The sequence below is a fragment of the Halichoeres trimaculatus genome, unplaced genomic scaffold, assembly GCF_033239565.1.
Source record: "Halichoeres trimaculatus isolate MK-OKI-2021-1 unplaced genomic scaffold, fHalTri1.1 fHalTri1_scaffold_15, whole genome shotgun sequence".
Lineage (NCBI taxonomy): Eukaryota > Metazoa > Chordata > Actinopteri > Labriformes > Labridae > Halichoeres > Halichoeres trimaculatus.
In genome coordinates this window covers 29,863,993-29,890,464 of record NW_027437193.1, presented here as the reverse complement: position 1 = coordinate 29,890,464, position 26,472 = coordinate 29,863,993, and the positions used below count along the sequence as shown (strand labels likewise).

Here is a 26,472-nt window from a genome sequence, read left to right as displayed (position 1 = left end):
ACCAGCAGTAAACAAGAGAGCAGACAGGCTCCCCACTGCCCCAACACACAGCACATGTGCCGACCTCAGACACAGTTTCACCCTTTCATCCTTTCAGGTCAATGTTTTCACTCAGAGGACTCCCCCATCACAAACAATGAAGACTGAATAAACTGGATTTCCATTAGCTAGTCAAAATACAGATAAGAAGAGCCCCGCTCAGGCTCTGCCTCAATGTAAACTCCCATCAGCCAAGTAAGCAATATCTGGAAACAAATGAATGAACAAATATGGCTTTATCTTTCTTGTGGCAGCAGATATTCAGATCTTCTGTTTTTAGAAACGTATCGGGTCTCACTGACGAGACTGTTTGGCATCCTGCGGAGGACATTTTTGTTTCTCTTTTCATGCAACATTGCGTGACGCTTTAACTCGAACCATAAACTCACGGAAAAGCCATCTCTCCAAGGCTTAACACGTCTTCTCCCTTTGGGCCAGACCCTGTCGTCACCAGGGGAGCACCCATCACTTCAGACACGCTGCTTGGCCGTTGACTTAAAAATGCTACATGTTTTGGCTCGGCTGACAGAAAAACCTCCGGCCTGGTCTCAGTCCTGACCATGTCCTTGCATAGTCTCTGTGCCCTTTGATGAACTGTTAAATGTTTGACTTTTTCCTGTATTCTTTGTTTTTACTCTACAGTATCTCTAATCAGAGGAGTGCTTGTGGTAATAAGTGTTGTTATGGTTGGAATATCTGGAAGGAAATCATGAGCATAATCACAGCAGTGTTTACTCTGCTCTCTGACTTTTTATAGTCCAGAGGAGGACAGAAATACACACGGTTGAAGTTGTGGTGCCTTTTTTGTCTCACTGTGATTTATTGGTTTCTGTGATGCAGAAATGTGAAAAGAAACATGGTTCAAATATTTACACAATCTGATACAAATTCCTAGCAAAAATATCCCATTACCATCATCAGTGGTCTTAAGTTTGATTAACCCATAAAAGTACAACAAGGAGCTGCTCCGTCAGCATCCAGTCAAATATATCGCTCAGTTGGACTGAAATCAATCAGATCATAACTGATGCCTTTTAATATAAATAAACTTTAAAAACCTACTTTGTTTGGTGCAGAAACTAAAGTATATGGGGTCTTCATCACTTGTAGAAAGAATGTGTCCCTCATGCTCACCGTAAAAAAAGAGTGTAAAAGGTAAATCCAAAGAAACCAAAGAAGTTTAGTGTTTTAAATGAAGTAAAGGTGTTTTTGTTTGGAAAGAAATCAACTCTGGTCACAGGTTGCCTCACCAATCAGCAGGTAGTGGAAACACCTGTGATAGTCTCCCTCAGCTGGTGGTAATCAGGTGACAGAGGTTACGCAAGAGGGCTGAGGGCTTCTTGTACAGCTTTTGGAATTTACATTAGGGTACATGAGTCTTTCTTTGTGTTTGACAATGATTTGTTTTACCTCCGTTTGTTTAGGGTGAAGCTTCTTCCTGCTCAGTTACCCCCATTTCTTGTTGAATTTGGGCCAAATTCTTAGTTTGTCTGTCCTCTGATAGAATCAGTGGGTGTCTAGAGGGAATCTGACTTCATTCAACACCTTTCGGACCACACATGGTCCTACTTTTGTTGAATTTCATATTAGGTGCACCCCAACCCTGTCTTACAGGTTTGTTTAATAGGAAAAGTAACAAAAACACAACACCAAAGGAACCAAATTGTGCCAAGCACATGAATTTCATTTGATTGTAATTCATTTTTAGACATGCCGATTTCCTTAATTTTGGGGGATTGGTGATCAGGGAGCAGTGATCGGCCCATCCTTAAATATGAAACTGATCTTATATACCTCCGGGAAAGTCTGACAGCCAGCCATTGTGATTTTTTTTGATCTGAGGCTTTAAATTCAGGACACTTTATTGGTTGTTTACGTTAAAATGTAAAGATTTTATTATGTCACAGGTGTTGTTCAGTGATTTTCAATAAAAAAGATTGTAACCTTGAAGGTTTATGCTGTCTGAAGCAAACACTCATGCGGAAAACAGATAAGTAAATTGTAGAATACTTTGTGTTAAACCAATAATTGTTTGAGTTTATCTTGGATTGACTCATATTTGAAGAGTAGTGATGGCTGTCCTTATCCATCAGTATATCCATCAGTATATCCTTGGAAAAAAAACAACCTAAAGTTGACAGAAAAGTTTGAATAACCTTGTTAGAGCCTGATTTGTAAGAACAACCAGAAATGTAACAAAAAAGTAATAAAGCCTGAAATGTAATAGTTGATCAATAATGGAACAAAAGTGCTGAGCCAGAAATGTAATAAAACATGTAATAACTGATCCAAAATGTCACAAGTTGTTACATTTTGGGTTTTGTTACATTTTTGCAATTCTGTTGTGGGCTTTGTTACATTATCAACCAGTTATAATATTAGAGACTTTATTACAAATTTTAAAACATCTTGAGTCGTTATATTTTGGGCTCTAACAAGCCTTCAATGATATGTGAACTCCGACTGCATATTGTCATATAAACTTAGCTGGACTGCAAATATTGTGCAACTGAAGTGTTAATTTCAGAATAATTTTACAAATTAACCCTTTGAGCGTTAGCCTCTTTTTTGGGGTCTCTACTTAAAAAGACATATTCAAAGGACATATATCTGCATCTACAAGGTCTATTTGGATCATTCTGGTGTCATAATAAAGGGAACACTTACGGAATCTGCTCAGAGGTCTCAGTATTCGTATTTATGTCACTGGGTCTGTGTAATTACCCAAGTATTACTCAAACAGAAGTTTTGTTGAAGTATGACTTGACGGCATGTGTAGCTGTTTCTTCTGTTTGATCTGATGTGCAATGTGACTATATTTATATGTTGGTGATAAGTGCTTCGTTTTATGCCTTTTGGCTGGGAGGGTTAATTCTGCATTCATGACATGGTGCTATCAGTAGCTGGCTGCAGTATAGGTCTTAGTGCTTGCCTCTCCTCTTTGGTAGAATTAGAAGATTCTAATACACATCAGATAGATTGTTTTTAATGTTCAAGTTCTCAGTTTTGGAGAAGTTCATTCAAAATGGCTATATTATGTTTTTGTTTTTTGTTTTTTGTTTTTTTAAATGAAGTATTGTTTCCATCGTTGTTCACCAAGCGAAAACCTCCGGTCTAACAATATGAGACAATGCGGAAGTGCTAAAATCTGCTGTTTCTCGAGTGTCCACTTGAGGCTGGCTCCAGAAGTACTGGAAGTCAAATACACACCAAGCCAAAAAAAACGTTTTCAAAGCAGAAATTAACCTATTTACAGCCTGGTTCAAAAAACATCTCCTGTCTGAGTCGCTAATTATACTACCAGCACTCACTGTACGTGGGGGTGAAATTTTTTCTTACTCGGCCGTTCAGAGGATATTAAGATTGGGAACTCCCCAAGAAGAGGAACAGCTGAGGGTCACATGAACAACAGGCACCCTATCGCTGTAGGCGAGGCCCTTGCCACTACCAATATGGCCCCTATAGAGGAGCGATGTGCTTTATTTTCCGTTTCAGAAACAGACAGGTGACATCAGGGAGTCTACGTCCATATTTTATACAGTCTAAGTTGTTCACATGAGCCAGCCGCCCTCAGCTCACAAAAACTGAAATCAGTTGCGTTTCAAGTGTTTCTGTTCCTGTATTTCTGATCACTGTTTGCTCTGGAACAGGCATCGTGCAAACGTATCTTCATTGTAAGCTTTAAGTCTGCACCTCTTACAACACAAGTCACATACCGTGCACATGTATCTATGCCATGTCTGAATGTGCAGTCAAACTTCACAGAGACTTGATTTGGACTCTTTAAAGTGGTACTCAGAGTGGTTTTGAGAAACATTTTCCACTCCTATACATGCACAAGGATTTATGGTGACAACTGTTGCTGTTTGTAACCTGTGAGCCATTCCTCTGCTTTCCTAAAAAATGAAAGCATAACAAACCACACTTTTTTTCTTCATTTAAGCCAAATAAATACCCCCATCTCTTCAAACCGCTGGATTCTGTGGCTTAATATTGGGTACATAATGAGGTTTCAGAAAAATGATATGAATGGCTGCACAGGCGAGCACAGCACCAACACAAGCACTCCTGTCTGCAGACACGCTGACATCATTCAAATGATTCTTTCTTTGAAGTTTCCAGAGCAGGAAACACCACTGAGGGAGTAGAAGCTGCTGTAATGTATCTGTCGACATGCATTTGCAAAAGGCATGTTGTCCTGCTGGGCATCCATATGTACACATTACATTTAAAACAAACTCCCGTACACAGAGACCTTGAATTAGAAAGGCAGCTGTAAGGAGGATGTTGCTTCTCATGTATCTCTGTGTGTGAGATGGTTTGCAAATTACAGAGAAATGCCAAAAACAACAGTGAAACATGCTTTACTCTGAGGTTTTTCTCAAACTTAAAAGGATTTGAGGCCTTGTTGGGGACATGGAATACATTTGTTTTCCAAAAACAACATTACAGCATACCAGAAAGTATGTCGATGCCATGTCCTATATGTTTACAGAGCAGCAGTTGATCTGGAGTAAGTGAAAGGCAGAGATGAAATGATGTAGAAGCCACAGGCCACACAGTGTATTATTACAGCATGTTAGTGTGCGCCAACTCCAAGTTCAAAACATGAAAGACCTGCAGCCTATCAGCAAAATCAGAAGAAAAAAAAGAGACATGGTTCTAGCAGGCGTTTGACTCGCGGATATTGTTTTTTCCAAAGAGAGTATGACACATGAGGTTGAGTAAGATAAAGCTTTCTTCCTTATTCCACAAAGTTGGTTTTATCCAGGAGGAGTGAGTCCAGACTCTGGAGTGAGCTGAAAACCAGTACAGACCGCTCCTGTGCCATTCACGACATTGTGTAGTGATATATCTGATTGGGTTTGAGTGTTGCTTGTATAATTGCTGGTGCCAATATTCACATTTGTGGTTCGCTGTCCTGGATTGACACTCATTGTGGCTATCTAACTACACAGTTACCCGTGTGAGCGTGTTAGTGTGTATTCCCATTCAGTATGTGTGAGTGTTCAGTTTGGTTAACCAACCAGTAAAATGTATGTTATCACTGTTTTTTTTAAGAAAATAATCCTTCTGTCAGTTGGCGGAGTCAGAGTGTGTCTAAAGAGCAGACGCTGTTCTTCAGGGACACTCTCTTGAGTCAAGGATCATAATAAAAAGCTTTTCATTTGTTAAGGGCATCTCTCACAAAAGTCGCTCCACAAATAGGAAAAATGGCCACTGGTTTTGACTTTCCCAGAGTCTTCATCAGGGGCATCATACTTAAGGTCTAAAGCTGAGAATTTAGGGAGCTGACTCAAAGAACTTAAAGAACCCAAAGTAAAAAGCTAGAAACAAACCCATGACCTTTTTCAAGTAAAGTAAAACTACAGTGGGGGAAATAAGTATTGAACACATCAACTTTTCCTCATTTCATTTATTTCCAAAGATGCAATTCAAAAGAAATTTCTACCAGGCATTGGTATTAACTCAAATAATCCACGCATGAAAAGAAATCCCATCATTCAGGTCCATAAATAATGATTATGTGGAATTAAGTGGGTTAACACAGGAAAAAAGTATTGAAACACGCTAACTGAGACTCATCTAATACTTTGTGGAGAAGCCTTTGTTTGCAATAGAATAGAATAGAATAGAATAGACAATACTTTATTTATCCCCGAGGGGAAATTCAGGAGTCACCGCAGCATTTCAGAAAACAAAAGTAAGAAAGAGTATAGAAAGTGCAAAAGGATCCATAAGAAATTAGATGACGACATCCTGTCCACCACTCGTCCACCACTCTCCAGCCCAGCCATTCTCCACCTCCACAGGGTCCAGGACTGAGCCTCCCCAGCAGTCTGTTCAGTCTCTGTCTCCTGGATCCTGTCTGCTCACAGCAGGCGAAGCTCCTCCAATGTGGGGCCGGCGTCCGAAATATCAGCTCCGTCAGCCACGTCCGTGAACAGCACGATGCCGCTGGGTTAGCACAGCTAGCTCGTCCATCCCCCGGGGCTAGATCCCACGTTCCCAACAACGATGGATGGAAGGACAGGTCAACGTCGTCACCTCCCAGCTCACATCCGAGAACCAGCACGTCGTCCTCACCTCCTCCTCCTCAGCTCGAGGGAAATCATCAAGCCCTACACTAGTTAGCATTGACATGCTACAGGCTGCTAACAGCTAATTTCGCATGTAAACAATGCAGCCATGGTTACATGTAGGATCTCCAGACAAACACAGGAGAAAAGTAGTAAAAAATATCGCCGAAGCCACAAAAAGTTTGGTGTCTGTGACCGACAATGAACCATACAAAGTGATGATCCACTCCAAATACAAAGATTACGAAAAAGAGACAAAAAAATTACAAGAAACGGACAAAGACGAGAGAGCTGCTGCAACAGGCAGCTACTTGGGTAGCGCCTAGCAACGGAAAGCAATGACAGCTTCCAGACACTTCTTGTATGTGTTAACTAATCGCCCACACTGCTCAGGTGTGCCTTTGCTTGAGGAATGGAGTCTTGCGGGCTAGGCGTCCATAGAGGCCATGGCAGTGGAGTGCATTGCCTTTTGTTTTCTCTGTAACAATTGTACCTGCTGCCTCCAAGTCTTTCTGAAGCACTTTCAGGGTGGTCCTTGGCTTGTTGAGTACTCTTCTGACTATCTTTCTGACTCCCTGGTCAGAAATCTTGCAAGGAGCTCCTGTGCGTGGCCTGTTGATGGTAAGGTGGTGCTTCTTCCACTTGCGAATAATGGCCCCAAGGGTGCTGACTGGAATATTCAGGTGCTTTGATATAAGGCTGTATCCAGTTCCATTCTGATGCTGAGCAACAATCAGGTTACGAATGAACTTTGGAGCTCTTTGGCTTCACCCATCATGAGGTGTGTCGCATTTGTGTGTGGAATATATGAGTTAATACCAATGTCTTGTAGAAATTTCATTTGAATTGCAGCTTTGGAAATAAATGTAATGAGAAAAAAGTTGATGCGTTCAGTGCTTATTTTCCCCACTGTACGTTGCACTGCATGTATGAAACAACCAACAACAGCAATACTGCATTAAATCTCAAGGCTCAAAAATGGACACTTTTATTCTATCATATCTCTAACAGCGCCATCATTCATTGAGCAGTAGTTTCTACGTGAACTTATGCTGGTACAATAATGCAAGCTGAGCTCTTGTCTATGCCCATAATTATTATCATTATTCATTTATTTTACTTATTTATTTCGTAATTTAACTTAACATTATATGGCTTTTTAACATTTGACTTTAACTGTTATTATCACAACTTTCATTTTCTTTCATTTATCTAACTTATTGTTTTGTTGTTTTAATCTTCCTTACCATTTCTATTCTCTTGTTCTGCCTATTTGTTCTTACCTCTGGTCCTTTTAGCCTCAGTCTATGCTGTTGGGTTCTTGTGCTGCCTTGGCTCTCGTCTCCTGCCATTCATTTTTTTCTTTCATGTATTTGCTGTAATTTTTAGGGTTTCACCCATAGACTGTAAAAATCATGGACGTCATCTCACTCAGCTCGAAGTAAGGTCACCACAAAAACTGCTCCCCCTGGTGCCTGGCTGCAATATAGGTCAAAAACTCTGTCTCCCCAGTCATTCCAGGGGAGCTGTAGTTAAACTTTAAAAATAAGTACACATCTGTATGCTGTGGTGATATGAAGATATTATGGGGCTGCATTGTGTTCAGGTCCTCGTTGGTCTGAGAAGTTTCTTTTCCATTTCTTATTTGAGGATAAAAACAGGGTTTTACGTCACATTTTATGATGATTGACAGCAGACGTTTTTGTGTACTTTTTAGAGAATAATAGAATATGTCAGGAAGGAGAGCCGAGAAGAGATTAGACTGTCAAAGAGAAATAGATATTATTAGTTTTTTTTGTTAATTTGTTGTTGATTTTAGTTTTAAAATTATAATTTAGAAAGAATGATCTATAAATTAATAATAAAAAAATATATTTCTCTTTTGATTTCGGAACATTGTAAAGGAAGGATCTGTGCACATTTTTTAACAGTCATTGGTGTTTCACATGTTGAAAATCGATCTGTAAGGATTGATGCCAGATTTCATATCAAAGTCCGGAACTATCAGAAAAAAAGAGTCAGGTCTTAAGAAAATGACCCCAACTCTCAATCATCCATTGTTTCCTCAGTGGCTCCTGTTAATAACAACACTGTGCTGTTATTTCTGCTGACAGTTCATTATCCAATTACAAAAATAGAATATCTTGAGCTGCATAAACACAATAAGACTTGATATATATAATCTTGGCAGCTAATACCAACCATTACCAGTCTTTCTATTAATTAATTTATTTATTTACTCATTCATTTACTCATTCATTTATTCATTCATTTATTCATTTATTTATTTACCTATTTATTTATTGATGACTCTTTCATCTCCATCACTGTCACATCCATCGTCTTGTCCGTTGCTGTCATTCCTCCATCCTGATTTGCATGAATGTCACCATTACCCCATCAGCATGACATCGCCATTACCCCATCAGCATGACACCTGCAGCATGTCACCCAGGTAAGTGTCTGTTAGAACGGTCATTAGTGGAACATTATCTCCCAATTTGTATTTTGAGCTGTGAGATAATCTGCTGAAATGCCCTTTGTCTCTTCTGTCGGTGTGGTCTGTAACTGTCTTTAAGGGTGCGTGTTGAATGTGTATCCTGGGTGCTCTGAGGTGTCATCAGTTCATCTGGATAATGAGCTGTGACTGCTGTACGTCCAGCAGACTTGTGGTTTGGCTGAATGGGGACACACAGTGCTGCTTTGGCGGAGAAGGCTTTTGGGGAATGAATGAAATCTACAGCTGCCACTTTCAGACTTTAGTCTAACACTTGACAGGGTTTCACCAAATAGGCCAAACAGACTGAACCAGGCTTAATGGTTATTTATGACACACAGGGAGGTGTATTCATGTGAGCTCAGCGCATCGTGTTACGAGTGGAGAGGGTTTTTCAGCTGGCCTGTTTTGGCCAAAGGTTAACTTCAACCATCTCACAGCCTTTTTGCTGCCTCTCAGCCTGACAGCCATCCATTAGTCTGTCTTACTCCTAAGGAGCGGCTCTTTGCTAACCAGCCATTCCCTCATTCATTCAATGTTCCAATGTTTCTCTTCCACCAGTCCTACCAAAGACCTTCAGCAGCCTCTGTGTGCTTTGGGTCGAGGCTGGAATGTGTCAGTAACAGTGCACCTTACTCTGAGAGCGCAGACAGACAGGGAGCAGTACAGGATGGGTCGGTTTCAGGTTTTGTTGTGTGGTGATGTCATTGCTGAGCTACCGCAGAGCCACGGAGTGATTTATCAACCCTGGACAGAAAAATGTATCTGAAGTCTTAGAAGAAGGCTCATCTCAGATTCACAAGTGCTCCCCAAAGTTCATTGTGTTTACTGACGTCTGACTCACTTCTCAACTTTTATGATTTCAGCTGCTTTCTTAAAGAGGGGATATCGTGCCATAGTAGCTTTACATGATTTACAGCTCCAAAAAATCCAGATTTCTCCCACACTGGTGTTTTAGCCTAAGTTCAACCTTTTTCTGAAATGTTTTGTTTTGGCCACTGTCTCTTTAAGGCTCCCTGCTCCATAAACCCCTTCCCTGTGATTGGCAGGCCCTCTGGAGTCCTATTAGGGGCAGAGGTTGGTGTTTGAGGCCTACCTTTCCAATGTGTCATTAACTACTCAGAGATCCTTTTGTGCTGAACTCATTTTACCTCATTCTTGTGGATATGTTGTGACGAAGAAGAATACCCCCTCTTTAAATTTGTGTAGAACATTCATTGTACAGCGTTTGGCAGTGTTAGGGTAGAGTAGGCACCTCGATTTCTTTCCTGGACTGCTCAACCCCAAGTCATGTCACATTTAGCATGAAATACAGCAGAATAACTTGTTAAGAAGATCAAACTTTTCAATATGAGAAACCTGAATCAGTAATTCTGATTGATGATGATGGAAAATGGACGAGGTCAACTTGTGGTGTTATTTAATGGTGATAGGTGGACTGGTTAATGTATGAAACTATGGTTATTATCTCCTGAGTGGAAAAAGAGAAGAAAACATGACTCCCTCAGGAGAAACCAGTGTCTATTATAGGAAAGAAGTAACACACTTAAGATCCAATGAGAGCTTTTGAAGTCGGAGGGCTTCACATGAATCAGCCTTTTAAGCTGTTTGGGGTTCAGTGCTTTGCTCAAGGGCAGCTAAGCACCGCTCAGGAAGTAAATTGGCTCCACTTGAGCAACTACTTTCAACCCCTATGCTTTAGTTTGTAGTAGGACTTGAACTGCCTTCCAAGAAACCAAGTCCTGAGCTACTGCTTCCTGTGCTTGAAGTTTTCCAGGATTTGAAAGTTTCAGGAGCTCACTGCCCACACTTAATGTGTTCAACAGGAGAGATACTAACCCTGTGTCTTAATAAGACACTCAACAGACTGCTCTATGTACTTACATGTGATGATACCAGAGAGGTGGTGGCAGTTGAAAACCTTTAAGAGCAGAACACGCAGAACTGTTCAGTGGTAGGGTGCAACTCAGTGACAAAGATAACTACAGATTATCCCATCCTCAGGGTTGCATATCTATTACCTGGATTTCAAATGATACTCATATCTTTCGAGTCCTCTGGTGTTTTTTGTTAATGAATCTCAGGTTTGAGTCAGAAAACACAAGGTCAGTTAGAAACAGTCAGCTCAATCCACTGATTATTTATTTGCACTGATTGTTTCTTAATGCATTTTGTGCTGGGTAACTATGGTTATTTCCTGACTGTTCAAACCAGCCTGAGATAGAAACAGACTTTTTTTGCTGTAGTGTCTCCAGGGTGAAGGAAAATATGCTGAAAGTATTTGCACTGATTGATGTGTGATCCTGTTTTCTCTTGCATTTCTTTTGCTATCAAGAATCAATCACAGTAATAGGTTCAAATATGAGGATCAAGAATTTAATAAATTAGCAAGACAGCCAGATAACACAACAATATAACTATAATATAATCATTAGTATAGCATACATACATTTGTGTGTTACTTTTGCCTTATTCTACATAAGGAATACATATTACATGTCCAGCATATACTTTTTTTTTCTAACCTTGTAGTCAGAAGTGCAAATAAAAGACAGTTCATCAACATAAAAGGCAACACTTTCAACTTGAGCTTGAGCCTCCATTAACAATTGAAATAATACAAATTCTGTAGCCCCACTACAGAATTTGTATATCAGTTTAACATTGTATTTGGATTTTTTTTTTATTTATATATTGTTTACATTCTACAAAAATAAACCAAGTAGATACATGTACAAACATCAAACATATATTTAAATGTGTCTACATGTAAAATAAAATCTATATAAACCTACCCATCATAGTCAAAATAAATCTGAATAATAAGGCAGGAAAAGTCCTCACTGAGATAATTAGTGACAGTTCTCCATCTCTTTTGAAGAACTGGAAGTGTCAGTTTTAGTTGGGCAGTCATATGTTCCATCATGTAAACATGTTTGACCTTTTGTAACCAGTGGTCACCTGATGGTATTAGGCCTAACACTCTAAAGCCACATTTCCACCAAGCAGTCCGGTTCGGTTCGTCTTGGTGTGACACGCATTTTGTTTACTGTGTCGTTTTTTCTTTTTCGTTGGATTTATTAGCGGGGTATACTGTGTCGCGCTGCTATGGCATCACGCTATTATTTAACATATATGGCTTACGGCGCAGTTTGATGTGGAAACGCAAACGGCATCAGGCTTAACTGTGCCAAACCGTGCCAAACCGTACTGAACAGAACCAGACTGCTTGGTGGAAACACGGCTTAAGTGAATCATGAAAATATGGAAAACTGTTGACCTAAATAACATTTCATTAGATAATAGAAAGAAAATGATTGATAGCATTTAAGAAACTACCATCTATTGTGTTGTCATTTCTTTTATTCGTTCATCCTATCTTTACAAATGATAAGTTTATGTCGTATTTACCATTAAATGAGACCGCTCTTTTTTTTTTTTTTTCCAACTAAACTTCTCCTCACTTTGTCCCAACAGGAAGGCTGGCCTCATCCTCTCCCAGCTGGACGAGCTCTCCCCGTGGTGCAAAGGTCTCCTCCAGGAGCCCAAGATCGGCCTCCGCAGGATGTCCCTTAAGTTCCTGTCCTGTCGCTACACTGACACCAAGACCTTCGGGCTGAACTGGTCTGACATGGGCCAGGACGTGCACAAGGCCTGTGACGAGCAGACACTCACTGTTATGTATAACGACTATGGCGAGCCGAAGGAGTTGTAAAAGAATCAGAGCATTCAGCTCGGGTGTGTACAGGAGTTAAAGAGATTTTTTCAGAACCAATTTAAATGCAGGTTTCACATTTATGGTATTTTCTTTCTTTCTCTGATAAGTGATGCTAAAAATTACTTTCCATGCCAGTTCAGAGCTTTCAGGTGGAATAATATCTCAACTGCCTGGTGACGAACTGAGACGCTGATTATCTTCCTTTACTTTACGCCGGTCAATCATTCCTTTGCAAATATAACTCAACACAAACACGAAGAAGACTCAGTGTGCAGATTATTTACAGTAAAACCATTCTGTTTTTTCCTGGTATTTTAACTTATAGATTACTGCGTTGGTAATATCCATTCCTTGATCAGACAGGGTTTAGAGCACCATGAGATCTTTGGTTAAGTAAAGTTTAAGAAGTAGAACAATTATGACAAAGTCATAGTTTCATCTCTAATAGTTGGAGTCCCATGATGCTGCTTCGGACTTCCCTTCCCATGATGCCCCACTGACATCAGTTTGTGTTTGGTTAATAAAGACAGGTGCTCTAGGAATGCTGATACTTACATTTATTGTGAAGCAGCTGCAGGCACAAAATCAAACAGTTTATAGACTTCATAAAGAGACTTCTTTTCACTTTCAAATGTGTGAAAATCTAAAAACAATCAGCAGGTATTTATTGGGAAAATCCTAAAAAAAAAAAAAAAATCGAATGGCCTTTGCTGAAAAAAATGAGACAGCAAAACTTTTTTTTTCTGGATGGGAAAACATGAAAAGATCTTTTGGGCCTGTTTCGCTCCACAGTCCGTCATCATCTCTATGAAAGATCATTTTTTTGTGGGCAGCTCTGATTAATTTGCTGACCACATTCTTCTTCTACATATATGGATAACTACTTCCTGTATCATTCTTTAACTAAAACCAATTCTTTGTTCTTTAAAATTTGTATAACAATGAAAACACAGAACACTTTGTGGTTTGGCAGAAGTTTATCTGTTTTAAAGTTCTTGTATCTTTACTTCCAGCTCGGTTTGATCCTGCCTTTGGTTCATCTTTTGCAGCTTCTGATAATTGTGGTTTATTATGAGTAACTGCAGCTCACCCAGCAGGTGGACACTCGATGTGCTCATATGTTGTGTATACCTCCTCAGCTGTGACGTGATTCTGGCTGCTGTATTGTGTGGTTGCTTCAACATCAAGCCTTATCAAGATTTGCTGTTTTTAACCGTCACTTCACTTTTTTAAAATTCTCTAAACCAAACCACTCTCTAGACCAATGCTTGGTAATAACATTCACTTTCATGTAACACAGTTAATGCAGTGCATAATGGAGGAGTATGTCCAGTAGAGATGCATGAAGAAGGCCTGTATTTCACGGTCACCCTTCTTCTTGAGGTAGCATGTTAAAAGTTTGCTTAGGATGCTTAGGAAGAAAAACGAAAGATCCTTATAGTATTTTTTTTTAAGTATAGCCGTTCCAAACAAACACTGTACATAACATTATGAAAAGGTTTTAGCAATATAACCTGCTGAATGTAGTACCAATAGTTTGCATTTATAAAAGAAGCTGTTCTAGTGGAGTTCTAATAGATAAAATGCATCACAGAGAGTACACGGATCCTTTCATTTTCTCATCACGTTCAATAAAACCTGCCAAACATAACAGCATTTTACTTATCATTACCGTTTTCATACTGTTCACAGTCAAACTAACCAACACTGTGAAATCCAACGAACATAAACCTTCTTCTTTTAACGTTTGAACCTCATTTAATAACGTCTTCTCCACATTCCCACTAATACAGTGTGTTACTTTGTGTACTCTTTGACCTTTCTTGGACCATTGTTTGTCATTTTTTTCACTGTGCAGTGGTCATGCTGAAGATTGATGTCAAAGAAATGCAAAATGTATACTAGTAGTTGATTTTTAACAGATCTCATATGTGAATACAAAACTAAACACTTGTAGATTTTTGTATAGGCAGCAAAGTATTTCACAGAAGCATCACATTCTAGCACAGTGCAGTGTTTCTTTTCTGTATATAAATGTACAACTGGTGATATTTTACATTTATGTGTGCTTTAGTAGGTGCAGTATTGTACTGTAATATCAGCTTTGTAGCTTAGTGTAGCAGTCAGATAAATGTACTGACTGCAGTTCTGATGTGAACAGGGTTTTAATGATTCTGATCTTCAGTAACAGATTGATTTTAATGATGATGACATGACTTTGTAGCCAGAAGTTAAAAACTTAAGTGGAACTGAACCTAAAATGTACAAGGCAAAACCTTTTAAACGGTGAGCGAAATATGAATTGAATTTCTTCTATCTGCATGATATCAATCTGTCTATACTATATGTGGCTATCATACGTTAACTTTTACACTTTGATCTTTGTTACCTGGAAAAACAATAAAAATATATATATTGTGAAAAGTGTCTAAGATGTTTTCTTTTGCTTAATTTACAACTTTATGGCAACTTTATTGGGTACACCTTGCTAGTACTTGGTATGACCCCCCTTTGCCCTCAGAACTACCTGAATGCTTGGTGGCAGAGAATTAACAAGTAGCTGCAGGACTTCAGAGTGTGACCAAAGTTTTTCAGTGCATGACCAATGCCAGGCGGACACTGTGCGATTTTGAGGGGATTTCACCACAATTTTGCTGTCGCAGACCACGCTGCGTCATCGTGGCAACATCGTAGCATCGGGATGTCCGGTCGGGAGGTCGTAAGGTGTACAGTGTGAGAACACTCACGAGGAAGGATTAATTGCTGCTACATTCTAAAGATAGTGCTGCAACCTCCCGATCAAACTTCTGGCATGTCAGAAATTTTTGCCGTAGCTCGTACAGTGTGAGTGGTGTTACGTCACGATTCATTCATTCATTAGTAACTACACTCATCATTACGTTATCGGCTACAGATGAGGAATTTGCCGGGGCAGTATGGTGTTTAAAGCAACATTGGCTGGCTAATGCTGACATGAAACTATCGTAGCTGCTGTAAAACAATATGAAGTTTAATATTAACGTTAACTCAAGCTCCTGATGAAGGATGGACATCCCATACCGACCACGTCTCCTCAGCCATTCACGTACCCGATTCCTTTTCTTTTTTTTTTAGTTCCAGCGCACAAGACAGCGCGAACAACTGCAACAACTTGCTGCCTGCTCACTATCTGGTTGTCAGGCACGCTGTGGTTGTCATAGGAACCAGGAACCTTTGTTTTTCGTTGTTCACACTCGAGCATGTCATGCCATCACACGCCGACTGACGCCGACAAGTAGTCGTGGTTGTCAATAATCGTGGCTGACAGCAGTCGTACAGTGTGAGCGCACATGTAGTGGGGTCAAATAGAGTATGAGTGACAAACTCGGTCGTGCAGTGGGAGCATTTCTCCGACAGTCAGATTTCTGAAATCTGCACAGTGTCGGCCTGGCATAACAGTTTTTGCACTGGTGCACCTGACCATCTACTGTTACAACCAGCCCTACTACTGAAAGTCCATCCAGCCAAGACACAGAGCCCTCTGTCCCTGGTGAGATGCCATCCAGCCCTGCTCCTACAGAGATAACATCAGACTCAGAACCAGAGGAGACAACTGAGCTAGAGATAGAGCACGGCCCCAAGACTCAAATTAAAAGCCCCAGATTTAGTCTTTCAGGTCTAGTTGAAACAGGTTCCCTAGCTGAGGTACAACAGAGGATGGATTGCAATGCAGTTTTTACCATCAGAGGTGCATCAACCTGTGTTTCTAAACAAGCTCATTGATTGACAACTTAACCCTCTCAAGCCAGACGTTGCAGATTTGCAACAGCTAATTGCTAGTTACCTAATTACGCCACATCCACATTATATGAGCCTTTTATTCTCTGAAGCACCACTGTAGATCTTAGTTGTGCATTATCAACTAACAGTTTCCCACTATCCCACCAATTGGGAGAGCTGTGTCACTTTCAACATGGCTGCCTCCTTGGTTTCACCTAAACAGATTTTCAAGGCATCAATTTCAACAACCTCCGTTAATTTGAAACCAAAACTGCATAAGATGAAGCCTGAGTATATATAAATACAGTACGTGCCAAATGGTAGATCCTTTCTCCTCTTGGTTTTTCTTTAGAGGTAGCTTTATTACAATGTTGCAACATCCCAGAATACATTGCATGTGAAGGTCTCTCTCAAAAAAAGTCAGAATTGTACATAATTACCACATATGATATCTTTCCTCAAATGTCTGATTTTTTCTGTTACAAGACCCGGTTTCACAGACAAGACTGAAGCCCAGTCCAAGACTAAAATGCAGTTTGAGCTGGTTTAACTTAAAGTCACTTGCACAGATTAATCTTAAAATATTCATAGACTTAGTCTGTTCTAGATTAAACAAAGCCAATTGCAAGAGGTGATTGGAGCTGCTCCAGGACTAAATTGAAGTTTATATTAATCATGCAAAGAGGCAGGTTTAGCATCAGCTAAACCTGTGCCTTAGTTCTCTTAGTTTGTGAAAGGGAGCACACAGATGGTTTGGGAGCATGGAGTATTTTGAATATCTAAATGGAGACTAATATCTCCGTGGATCGGAGTAATCCATTGAATCAGTTTGATGAAATGTCTTTCCGAGACAGCTTTGGTATGTTCAAAGAAGACGTGTTGGGGATAATCACTTTTCTTGAGCCTAGACTTTCCTCCATGTCTCAAAGAGGAAGGCTTGTATCCAGTTCTCTCCAAGTTCTGATCACTTTTAGGTTCTTGGCATTCCAAGCACTCCTCTTTTTGTGTTTAATGGCAGCAGTATGGCTATTACTTTCAATGACAGCATGATACCCCACAGTTTGTTTAAGTAGAGTTTTTTCAAACTCATTAAAGTTCTTTGAGCGCATTCTTCTGGCTTCACTCGTGTTTGGTGTCAAAAGTCTTCAGCAAAGCTGCCCTCAATTACTAGTCTGACTTAGGCCTACTCCTGGCTTAATATAAGCTTTGTCTGTGAAACCGGGCCTAAAACTTAATTTGAGCCTGAACCTGATAGGTGCTCCTCAAATCAGAAAGGGTCAGCTTGCAGGCCCCGCCCCCTATAGTTCTTGGACATCTAGAAAGAGTAATCTCCCAGGCATGGCAGTTTCAGGGGTAAATTTATCCCCAAAAACTAAATTTCTAACCTAGTTTCAGCATTTGAAATGCACATAGTTCTGTAGGATCAGTCCTATGGTCCTATATAATATTTATAACAATGATCAAAAATTGTATTTATTTATTTTTTTTTTTTTTATTCTATCACAGTCACTCTGTTGAAGATGTTGACTCTGGGTTTGACACTGAACTCACACTCTCTCTGGAAGTCTGAGTAAAGTCCAAAATGTCCCAAAAACACCAATGCTAACTGTGTGATTTAAATTTGTAGATCAAACCAAGGAAGAAAACCAAGGAAGAAAATATAAAGGTTGATATAAAGTTACTATTTATTTCTCAGAGTGTATAAAGTACTGAAAAATATCACAGAACAACATGATTACACTTTTACAGATACAACACTGGTATGGGGTACTTCATCATTTCTGTATAATAGATGCCAGAACAGTTCTGATGCACAAACATGCAAGCTGGAGGAGTTCATTGCTAATGAAGACTTTCCAAAGTATTTCTCCTTTTACTCTAAAGTTTTGGTTTCCAACAGTATCCAACGTAACATTTTACAAAATGCAACTTAAGTTCAGTGCAAATCCACGGCAAGAGAAGCTTCTACTGTTGAGTCAATGATGGTACAAACTTGACACGTTACACTCAGACATAACTTAAAATGGAATATGAAAAGACATAATGTGGGTTTTTTTGTGAAGAGGAAACATTTGGAAAGCCTTGTGTGTGTGTGTGTGTGTGCTTTATTGTACAGATACATGTTTGTGTTACAAGATTCGTGGTATAAATAGTGTGCCGACTTGTGTAGCTAATACGTGATCTACATATGTTAGGTGATCCAAATATATTAGTCTATACATGTTAGTCTTTACAGATATGTATCCTTTCCTTTCCTAACAAGCTACCTCAGACTGAAGGATAATGAAGGATAATGAAGGATGAAGTCACTTTGGAGTTAAAGAAGTTTGTATTTGTTGTGATTCGAGGACAGAAAAGATAAAACGTCTCTGCCAGGTTCAGAGGATCAGGTAACTTTTTTGTCTTTGGCTTCTGAGACTTGATTCTATTAGTGTTTGTGGCCACCAGACAACAACAACCAATGTGTTTTCCCCACTGGAGAGGGGAAGAATGAACCAGTCGTTTATTTGGCTGCAGTATGATTTACATATAGTATTTTGAAACGATTTTACGGAATGCTAATGTTTGTCCTCTAACAGTAAACACTGTCAGATGCAGTAGCCCTTACTTGTTTTCAGGCAGAGCCAGGTCTTTTGGTTTCTTTGTCTGAGGACTAATCGACTCCAGAAAAAGAACTTGGATCTGTTTACAATAGTAATCTGATCCAATTATGATGAGTTGTTTTGAACAGGAGTGAGTAAACCTCAGTGTTTTCTTTTAGTAAGCCTCTAAATCTCAAAATATGATATATCTGCTCAAACACAAACTCAGCAGAGACGAGAGTGTTCGATCTCCATACAGGAATGACAATAAACAAGTTTCACATGTGGATATTTGGCGTAGAGGGATTTTTAGACAAACATGACTCATGTGTGAAGCTTTAAAAAGACAGATCAGTTGTGATTAAATAAAAATGGACTCCTGATTGTGGACAGTCCGTCTTCAGCGATACTCTTTGCATTACAAATGTTCAAACTGAATCATTTTGTTTGTTTGTTGTGGTGTACAGCCTGTGGTTTGACTTTGTTTAACACAAGTTCAGCTCCTTTCATCCCTCCATCTTACTGCATTCCTCCTCTTCCTCCACCTCCTCCTCCTCCTCTTTCCGAGGGCTTGGCTTTGCTCTTGTTCTCCTCAGCGTCCGGATCACGGCAAGTGCACTCGTCCTGGTCGCAGTCGGCCCCAAACTGAATGACCTGTCGGCAAACAAGCACAACATTCATCTCTCAGCTTCCCAAAGCCGCTATAGATCTTTAAATCCGCTGCTGGAGTCAAACCAAAACACACAATGTGACTTTCAGGGACTGTCTGGTGCAGATGTCATCTTTAATGGATGACTAAACTGAGAAAACACACAATCCTGTTGGAGACTGTCTGATGAAATCTGATAAAACCCTGAGCATGTGGGGGATATGGCACTTTATGAGTGTGACAAGGAGCAGAGGAAAAGGAAATATTACATCAGAACATCCTGTAACATTTGAAAAAAAGACAATGATACGTTTCCCAATAAACAGATATACTTCCTCTTCTACTTTGTGGTCATGCTGAAATGTAAGCAGCATTTAGCAACTCGAGCGTGGCCTTAGTAGACTTGTTATATTTCCTCACAGTTACAAAAAGGACTCTGATGGCCCCCCGAAGGCCGATAAAGTGCGTGATGTCAAATGGTTCAACGTGGCCTTTGAATGCCGAAGAAGCCCTGAGGGGCTGTGGATGGGGGGGAGGGGGGTGAACAGCCGTGGAGGTGAACGGATGAACACATGTTAAGAATCAACAACAAGAGGCTGCCAGCTCTTGTCTAGGAAGCGAGCCATCACCACAGGTTGCAAAATAAACTCTGGTGCCCCGCGAAGCAGACTGTTGCAAGAAATGTAAACATTCGCTCCTGGAGAGGAAGATTGAGAGGAGGAGAGGAAGAAATGAGAGTGGGAGGCCGAGAAAGAAAATCAGGATGACGGTAGTACGGCGAGGAGAGCTGGAGGTGGCAGCTTGTCGACCTTCACTGCTGATTGCACTCCGTTTGGGAGGCAGACGGGGTTGACGGCAGCAGTCCCGTTTAAGATGAGTTGGCACGGCCGGTAAATGTTTCCTTACCAGCTTCATCTTGATTCATTGATGCAGGCACAGAACAAGCCAAGCAAGCCTCCACCTTTGATTCATTCTAACAACCCCTGGAAGGAGCGAGCGGCCTTGTTTTCAGCTCTTTTGGCTGTTTCTGAGGGGCTGGATGAGGTGCTTCCCCCTGCTGTTTACTGCAACACATTTACGAACAGAATTCATGTGACAGGAAAAAGTCTCCAAGTGATGGATTCAACCTCAAGTGCAATGAAAACCAAATGTAAAGTCCTTATTGTTCTCCTTCTGTTCGCTCTGTGCTGCTTTTACTGCTCTGGCCTTTTGACAGACTCCAACACAAACCTGTGTTAACAAATCAAAGAAACATGGTGAGTTTCCATAGGTTTTTTCTTTTTTTTTTCATCTCCTGGAGGTTTTCCCTGTTGGCCAATGACTCAGTCCCACCTGAATCATCCCTTATATATTGCTCCTCTCATGTCATCGCTGCAGCTATCTCGTAAATAAAGTCTAAACTGCCTGAGCTTAAAAAAGAAGCAGCAGCTGGCTCTGGTAGATGCAGACAGACATTAATATTGATTCAAATACTTTAATCATGAAGATGTTTTGGACGACTTCTCCAACAGTCTATGAAGTAGTCACATTTCATGCAGAATGAGGTAAATATAATAAGTGAATAATAACTTATTGGGAAGTATCAAAACTGCAGCATGAAATATTCTATTTTTTTTGTGTGGAAGCCAAGAAATTATGTGATGTGGGTCACGCTGCGTTAAAAACCTGTAATTTCCCACACCTGCAAAAGTGAAGCGGCATAGAAACAGAGAGTTCTGTAAACAAACCCGACGGCCGCGGTACTCCACCCCCACCTCTCCTCCACTGCTCCATCACTCTGCTGGAGCCACGGTGGCAGTCAGGATGCTGACTCTCACGGCGGCTTAGTTCACTTCCTCAGAGCGACCCCTGCTCGCTGGGCTGCTGTTTTACAGTGGCCGAGCAAACCGCAGACCGTCAGACACCTCCCAGCACCCCCCCTCCCCTGTAAAAAGAGCAGTTAGTGGCAGTCTGGCAGCTCATTTATTACGATGGCAGCTACACACTCGCTGAACTCCTTCTCCATTAAGGAAGGAGCTGCCGGTGAGTCATGGCGTGCTGCGGACATGAAGGAGACAGCGGGGGCTCGGCCAACTGAAGGCCGTAGGAATTAATAGGCAGGGCCCCTGAATGAGTGTCATTAATGCGCAGCTGTACAGTAGCCAAATAGGGTATAGTTGGTGGGGGTGAGCGGTGAGGGGGGGGTTCTCATGAAAGCACTGAAAAGGACGTGTTTATGTAGACGCAGTTAAGAAATGAGTGGCCTGGTTTCCACCACAGGTCTGACCTGGGTCTGCTCATTAGTATTCATACCATTCCTCTCTGCTACCAAATATAGAAAACACTCATTCACAGCAATTAGTGGAGAGTGATACATCTGTAGCAGCCACAAACACTGAATCTGTATGTTAGAGTCACAAGAAACTTACAGATTCCTCTTCTTTTCTTGTCTGTGTTGTAAACTATGTTGGACTGGTTCCATGTTGGGCTGAAAGGTTCTGGAAAATAATACTAATTACGATTTGTTTGGATCACTATTGCGTTTGTGATTAAGCATGTGATTTTTTGAGGGGTACTTTTATCTTCTGCATTATTCACTATACACAAGCAATAAACCATTGGATAGTTTGACCAACATGACATAAGATACTGTTAACCTATACACAATTCTTTCCTGTTGGCAAGGCCCACATGTTTTGATGAAATGAGTTGAATTGATAACATATCTTTATTAGGGTCCTCGCCCGAAGGTACAAGTCACTATATTCCCTCCAGGTTTGTATGCATTATTATTATTATTATTATTTTTCATTTTCGTTTATTAACATATTACGTACATATTTAATTGCAGCCTTTGGGATTTGAAAATTGCATTGTATTACAATGCAATGTCAGTTTCGATTCGATTAATTGTTCAGCCCTCGTTCCATGAGAGAAATTAGAAAAGCACTCAGAGAGTGCAGACCTCCACCAAGCATATTGTGATTGTCACACAACACTGAAGTCCTACTTTAATGTTATACTTCCTTTCAGTAGACTGTCTGCTACAACTTGTTGTTAGTTACAGGTTTGTACAATAATTACAGTGTTTTTATACATACTGACCGTATTTCATATTACAGATCTTAGTATCCAGAATATTGCAAGAATCTGGATCATACTTTTACATCTGTCAGAAATTATGGTGACCTTGTTTTGTATTGTTTTGCAAAGCAATCTGACCATTTATTGTGGAGTTATATACACAAATGGTGTCTATCCCACAATGATAAAGAATCTTTTGAAAAAGTCCTGGATCCAGATGGGGATCTGGATCACCTCCAAAATGTAATTACTTCTTCTTTATCCCATTTTGTACATTTCCTGAAAATTTCATCAAGATCTGTTTGTTACTTTTTGAGTTATGTTGCTCACACAGACAAACAGACAGACAAACTCTCCCAAAAACACAACTTCCTTGGTGGAGTTTAAAAGAAAAAAAAAAAGCTGTGCTGAAAAGTCACTGGGTTTGTTGGTTAGTCTCCTTTACACGACATTACAGTAGAAGTGTGGGGATGGCCCTCACTCCCCAAATTATAAGTTATGATTGGTTACATCCAGTGTCGTTAAAATTTATTTGTACTTTGCTTTTTTTCACTTTGGTAAACCTAAAATGTACAGACGATTTTTACCCTCAGTGAGTGTTTGAATGTGTATCTGTATCTGTCTCATTTAAGATTTCTTCATTTTCTCTACTTTGTGTAAAATTTCTTCAACCATTCTCACTAATGCTGCTCATATTTTACAACCCAGTCACATCTTTTTCTGACTCTCTTTAAACATAATATTTTTGTTGTCAAGCTCTCACATGTGGGGATGGTTGTACATGATGACTAACAGCTACCTAAACCTGCTCAGGCCCATGTTACATGTTTTTCTTATTTCATAATAGTAGATAATGGCCTACATTAGACTGTTACAAAACTCCAGTAGCGTAATAGAAGCAAATCTCCTCAAGTATTTAATGTCAGTAGCTGTGTTTTCCCTGACGTCCTGAGCCCTGACTTGTTCCTACTGCAATGGAGCAACGGCTTAATATGAGGGGTGGGAAAGTGTAAAGCAGCATGGGGTGGTGAAAACCTGCTTATTTACCATTTGAGTGGAAAAGCTGGAGGGCACAAGTCTCCTCTGTTGTTTTAAAGTACAGATGAGTGAGACTAAATAGGTGCAGTCGTTAGCGGGAGAGAGGGGAAAGTAGCAGGGATCTGTGTTTGTTTGCTTAGCAGAAGTCTCCTGCGTAGCGGCACGGCCATCGTGCCAAAAGAGACTGATTTCTACTACTGTAAACAGGAAGACGCAGGCTTTGAATCCAGCTTCAGCTTCTGAACTCAATCTTGATTGCAAGATGTGAGGCTGGAGAGGGCCAAGCAACACTTTGCTACCTTTTAAACAAGGTGGACAGAGAGTGTAAGTTATGCTAGGAGAATACCCTAAAATATTTGTTTTATTTCAACAAAAACAGATGGTTCTAAGGTGAAGAAAAGCAATCTTTCTCTTCCTCTGTAAATATGACAGGCTGGATATGGAGCACTGGAAATTTGTTTGTGTACCTTTCTGGTGGAGAGCGTGGACGGGCAGCAGTCTCCTCCATCATACTGGCAGTACGCCCGGTTGTTGATGGTGTCACACCAGCCGTCCCCTCCAAAAGGCTAGACACAAGTTATAAACAAGAATCATAATGTTAATGTTCTTCCCAAAATGATAATTTTACCTCACAAGGATGGAAGGCAAATATGGCCAAACTGAAAAAGTGACTCAGAATATTCCCAGAAAACAGATTTTCACTAAGTGGCAGAAATTGACATTGTTTGTAAGTGATATCTTTGAAAGCAATCAAAAATAAATACTTGTGCAAAATAATCCAAGCCTTAACCAGGTCAGCAGTGCGAGAAAGTCAGACGCATGTCATTTGTTTTTCAGTCAAAGCTTACACAACAAAGTGGGCGATGTAAAGGAAGATCTCTGTCAGTTACACAAGCAGGTCTTTATTCACCAGGTTCACATGTTCACAAGCAGACTGGATAGTAAACAGCTCTTTCTGACATCAGTGTCTGTAGAAGCTGCTTAAATTGTTGTTATCTGCTGCTGCTGTTATTCATTATTCACTATGTTCACTATGTTCACCATGTGATTTGTTGGGTTAGCTGTGACACCTCAGCTTTGCTAGATAACAGGATGAAGAAAAGAGCCAACATAAAGGTGTTGAGGTGAAAGATGGTAAATAAATTCCTCCTTTTGTTTCTCTTTTCCATAGACAATAAAGAGACAGGATAAGTGGTGTGGAACAGTCAGTGGGTCGTCCTACATCTTTGAAAGAAAGAGCTCTGTTACCTTTAGGACATCATCGTAATCTAAAAAAAATGGCACCAGCTGTGAAGGTATTGGAATGGCCCACCGCTTTCCTCAACTAGAGATGGATACCAAATTAGCTACTTTTATAGGTACTGACCAAATTCTGCCTACAGTACCAGGTACTGATTCAGGAAAAATCAAAAGGTACCATGTTTAGGTACCTAAATGCATCTTTGTGACTGTGTGACTGTGTGACTGCGTGACTGTGCTGTGCTCATGATGGAAATGAACACAGCATTGCAAGGTTACGTGTTGAAGAAAAAATATGGTAAATTGAAAACTTTCAGATTTTATCATTAAACAAATTGATACGTTTGCCACATAGACACAAAAAAAATACCAAAAATTGGTTCTGTTGAGTACCGATACCGATTGACAGGTACTGAGCATCAGTACCATGGTACCCATCCCTAACCTCAACACCTTACTGGTACCTGGCTTGTCACTGGTCTCTGGAGCCCCCAATAAATTTCTTGTTCCTGAAACCAGCCCTTGTTACCCTTACGAAAGAAAAATATATGTACCAATATATTTTTTTAAATGCATTGTAATATATTATTGATATATTATGATATACATGGAATAATATATTGAGAGCATATATACAATGTATTATATATTCATGAAATATATTGCAATATATTGCAAAATATACAAATGATCGCCGCTTTCCATATATTGCAATATATTGGAAAATATAAGTACTAAATCTCATATATGGGAATATATTACCTCACATATGACATGATATTTTCCAATATGCTGCAATATTGTTTTCTTTCGTCAGGGTATCTTACTTTTCCATTATTTCCAAACTGTACATGTTAGGGTTAGCCTTACACATTATCTAGCCTATAACAGAGACAAAATGTTGGAACTTTTTAGAAAACCAGATGGAGGTATTACAGGTTGTAATAACTGGGAAAAATTAAAACCTTTTGATTACAACCTTATTCTGAGAGTTACATTTTTGTTTAGAACAAAAATAAAAAAATAAAAAGGTTTTTAAAAAAAAGCACAAGAGCGCTACTTGTATAGCACTTTTTCTTGTTCACTGACCTCTTTGACGCAAACAGTGGTGGCAGAGAGTTAAGTAAAGAGCCAGTTAGTTTTAACATATCCCAATCAAATATATTTCCACAATCCCACCTGTGCAGCTGGGAACAATATGAGGCTGGGCTTTGTTATAGTACAACCTGTTTCTCCAATACTGTACTTTACTGTACAATATATTGATGTAGTTTTGTGATGTCACCACGTAGCCTCACTCGGGCACTTCAACCCTCTGCAGCTGAACTGTTGCAGGGCCAAAGAAGGCATTGAGTCCAAGGTTGTGTGTGTGTGGGTATTTTACAATTTTAGGGTGTAATGGGAATGGACATGGAGTGGATGTTTAACACTTATTTTCTCATTGTTAAAGGCCTAAAGATGGTGAAAGGGGAACAGTATATGAAATATTACTCAAGAGTTTTGTTTTCATAGTGTGTTTGCTATTAAGGTTGAATGATGTCCTATCAAAAATTAAAACCCTGCCAAGCATCCAGAGCACAGGTGACAAAATTTATAAAAATAACTGCTGAAAATGAGGGATGGAAATGAGAACTGTTTCCATGTATCACATCTTTGTGGAAAAACAGGTTAGAAATCGCATTTTAGAATATATGATGAATATTGATAAATTGTTGCAAAGATTACTTTTCCATATGATTAATCTTATGCTTTTACAATGAGTTTACCCGGTATGGATGAAAAAGTAATTTTATGCCCAAACAGGACGA

General features: G+C 39.9%; 2 protein-coding genes across 7 annotated transcripts in view; one reads left to right on the top strand and one right to left on the bottom strand.

Moving 5' to 3' along the window:
• Positions 1-12,924, top strand: part of astn1 (astrotactin 1) — a 663,514-nt gene extending 650,590 nt beyond the window's left edge. For all 6 annotated transcript variants that reach the window (XM_074688258.1, XM_074688257.1, XM_074688256.1 and 3 more), the window contains one exon: positions 12,094-12,924. In XM_074688258.1, the coding sequence (XP_074544359.1) occupies positions 12,094-12,331 (238 nt within the window). In that variant the 3' untranslated portion in view covers positions 12,332-12,924. The remainder of the gene's footprint in view (positions 1-12,093) is intronic.
• A 4,937-nt stretch (positions 12,925-17,861) lies between these two features.
• Positions 17,862-26,472, bottom strand: part of pappa2 (pappalysin 2) — a 118,618-nt gene continuing 110,007 nt past the window's right edge. Inside the window, exons 26-27 of the mRNA XM_074687739.1 lie at positions 23,893-23,991; positions 17,862-19,329 (exon numbers count right to left, since the gene is read on the bottom strand). Coding sequence (XP_074543840.1) covers positions 19,195-19,329; positions 23,893-23,991 — 234 coding nt within the window. The 3' untranslated portion in view covers positions 17,862-19,194. The remainder of the gene's footprint in view (positions 19,330-23,892; positions 23,992-26,472) is intronic.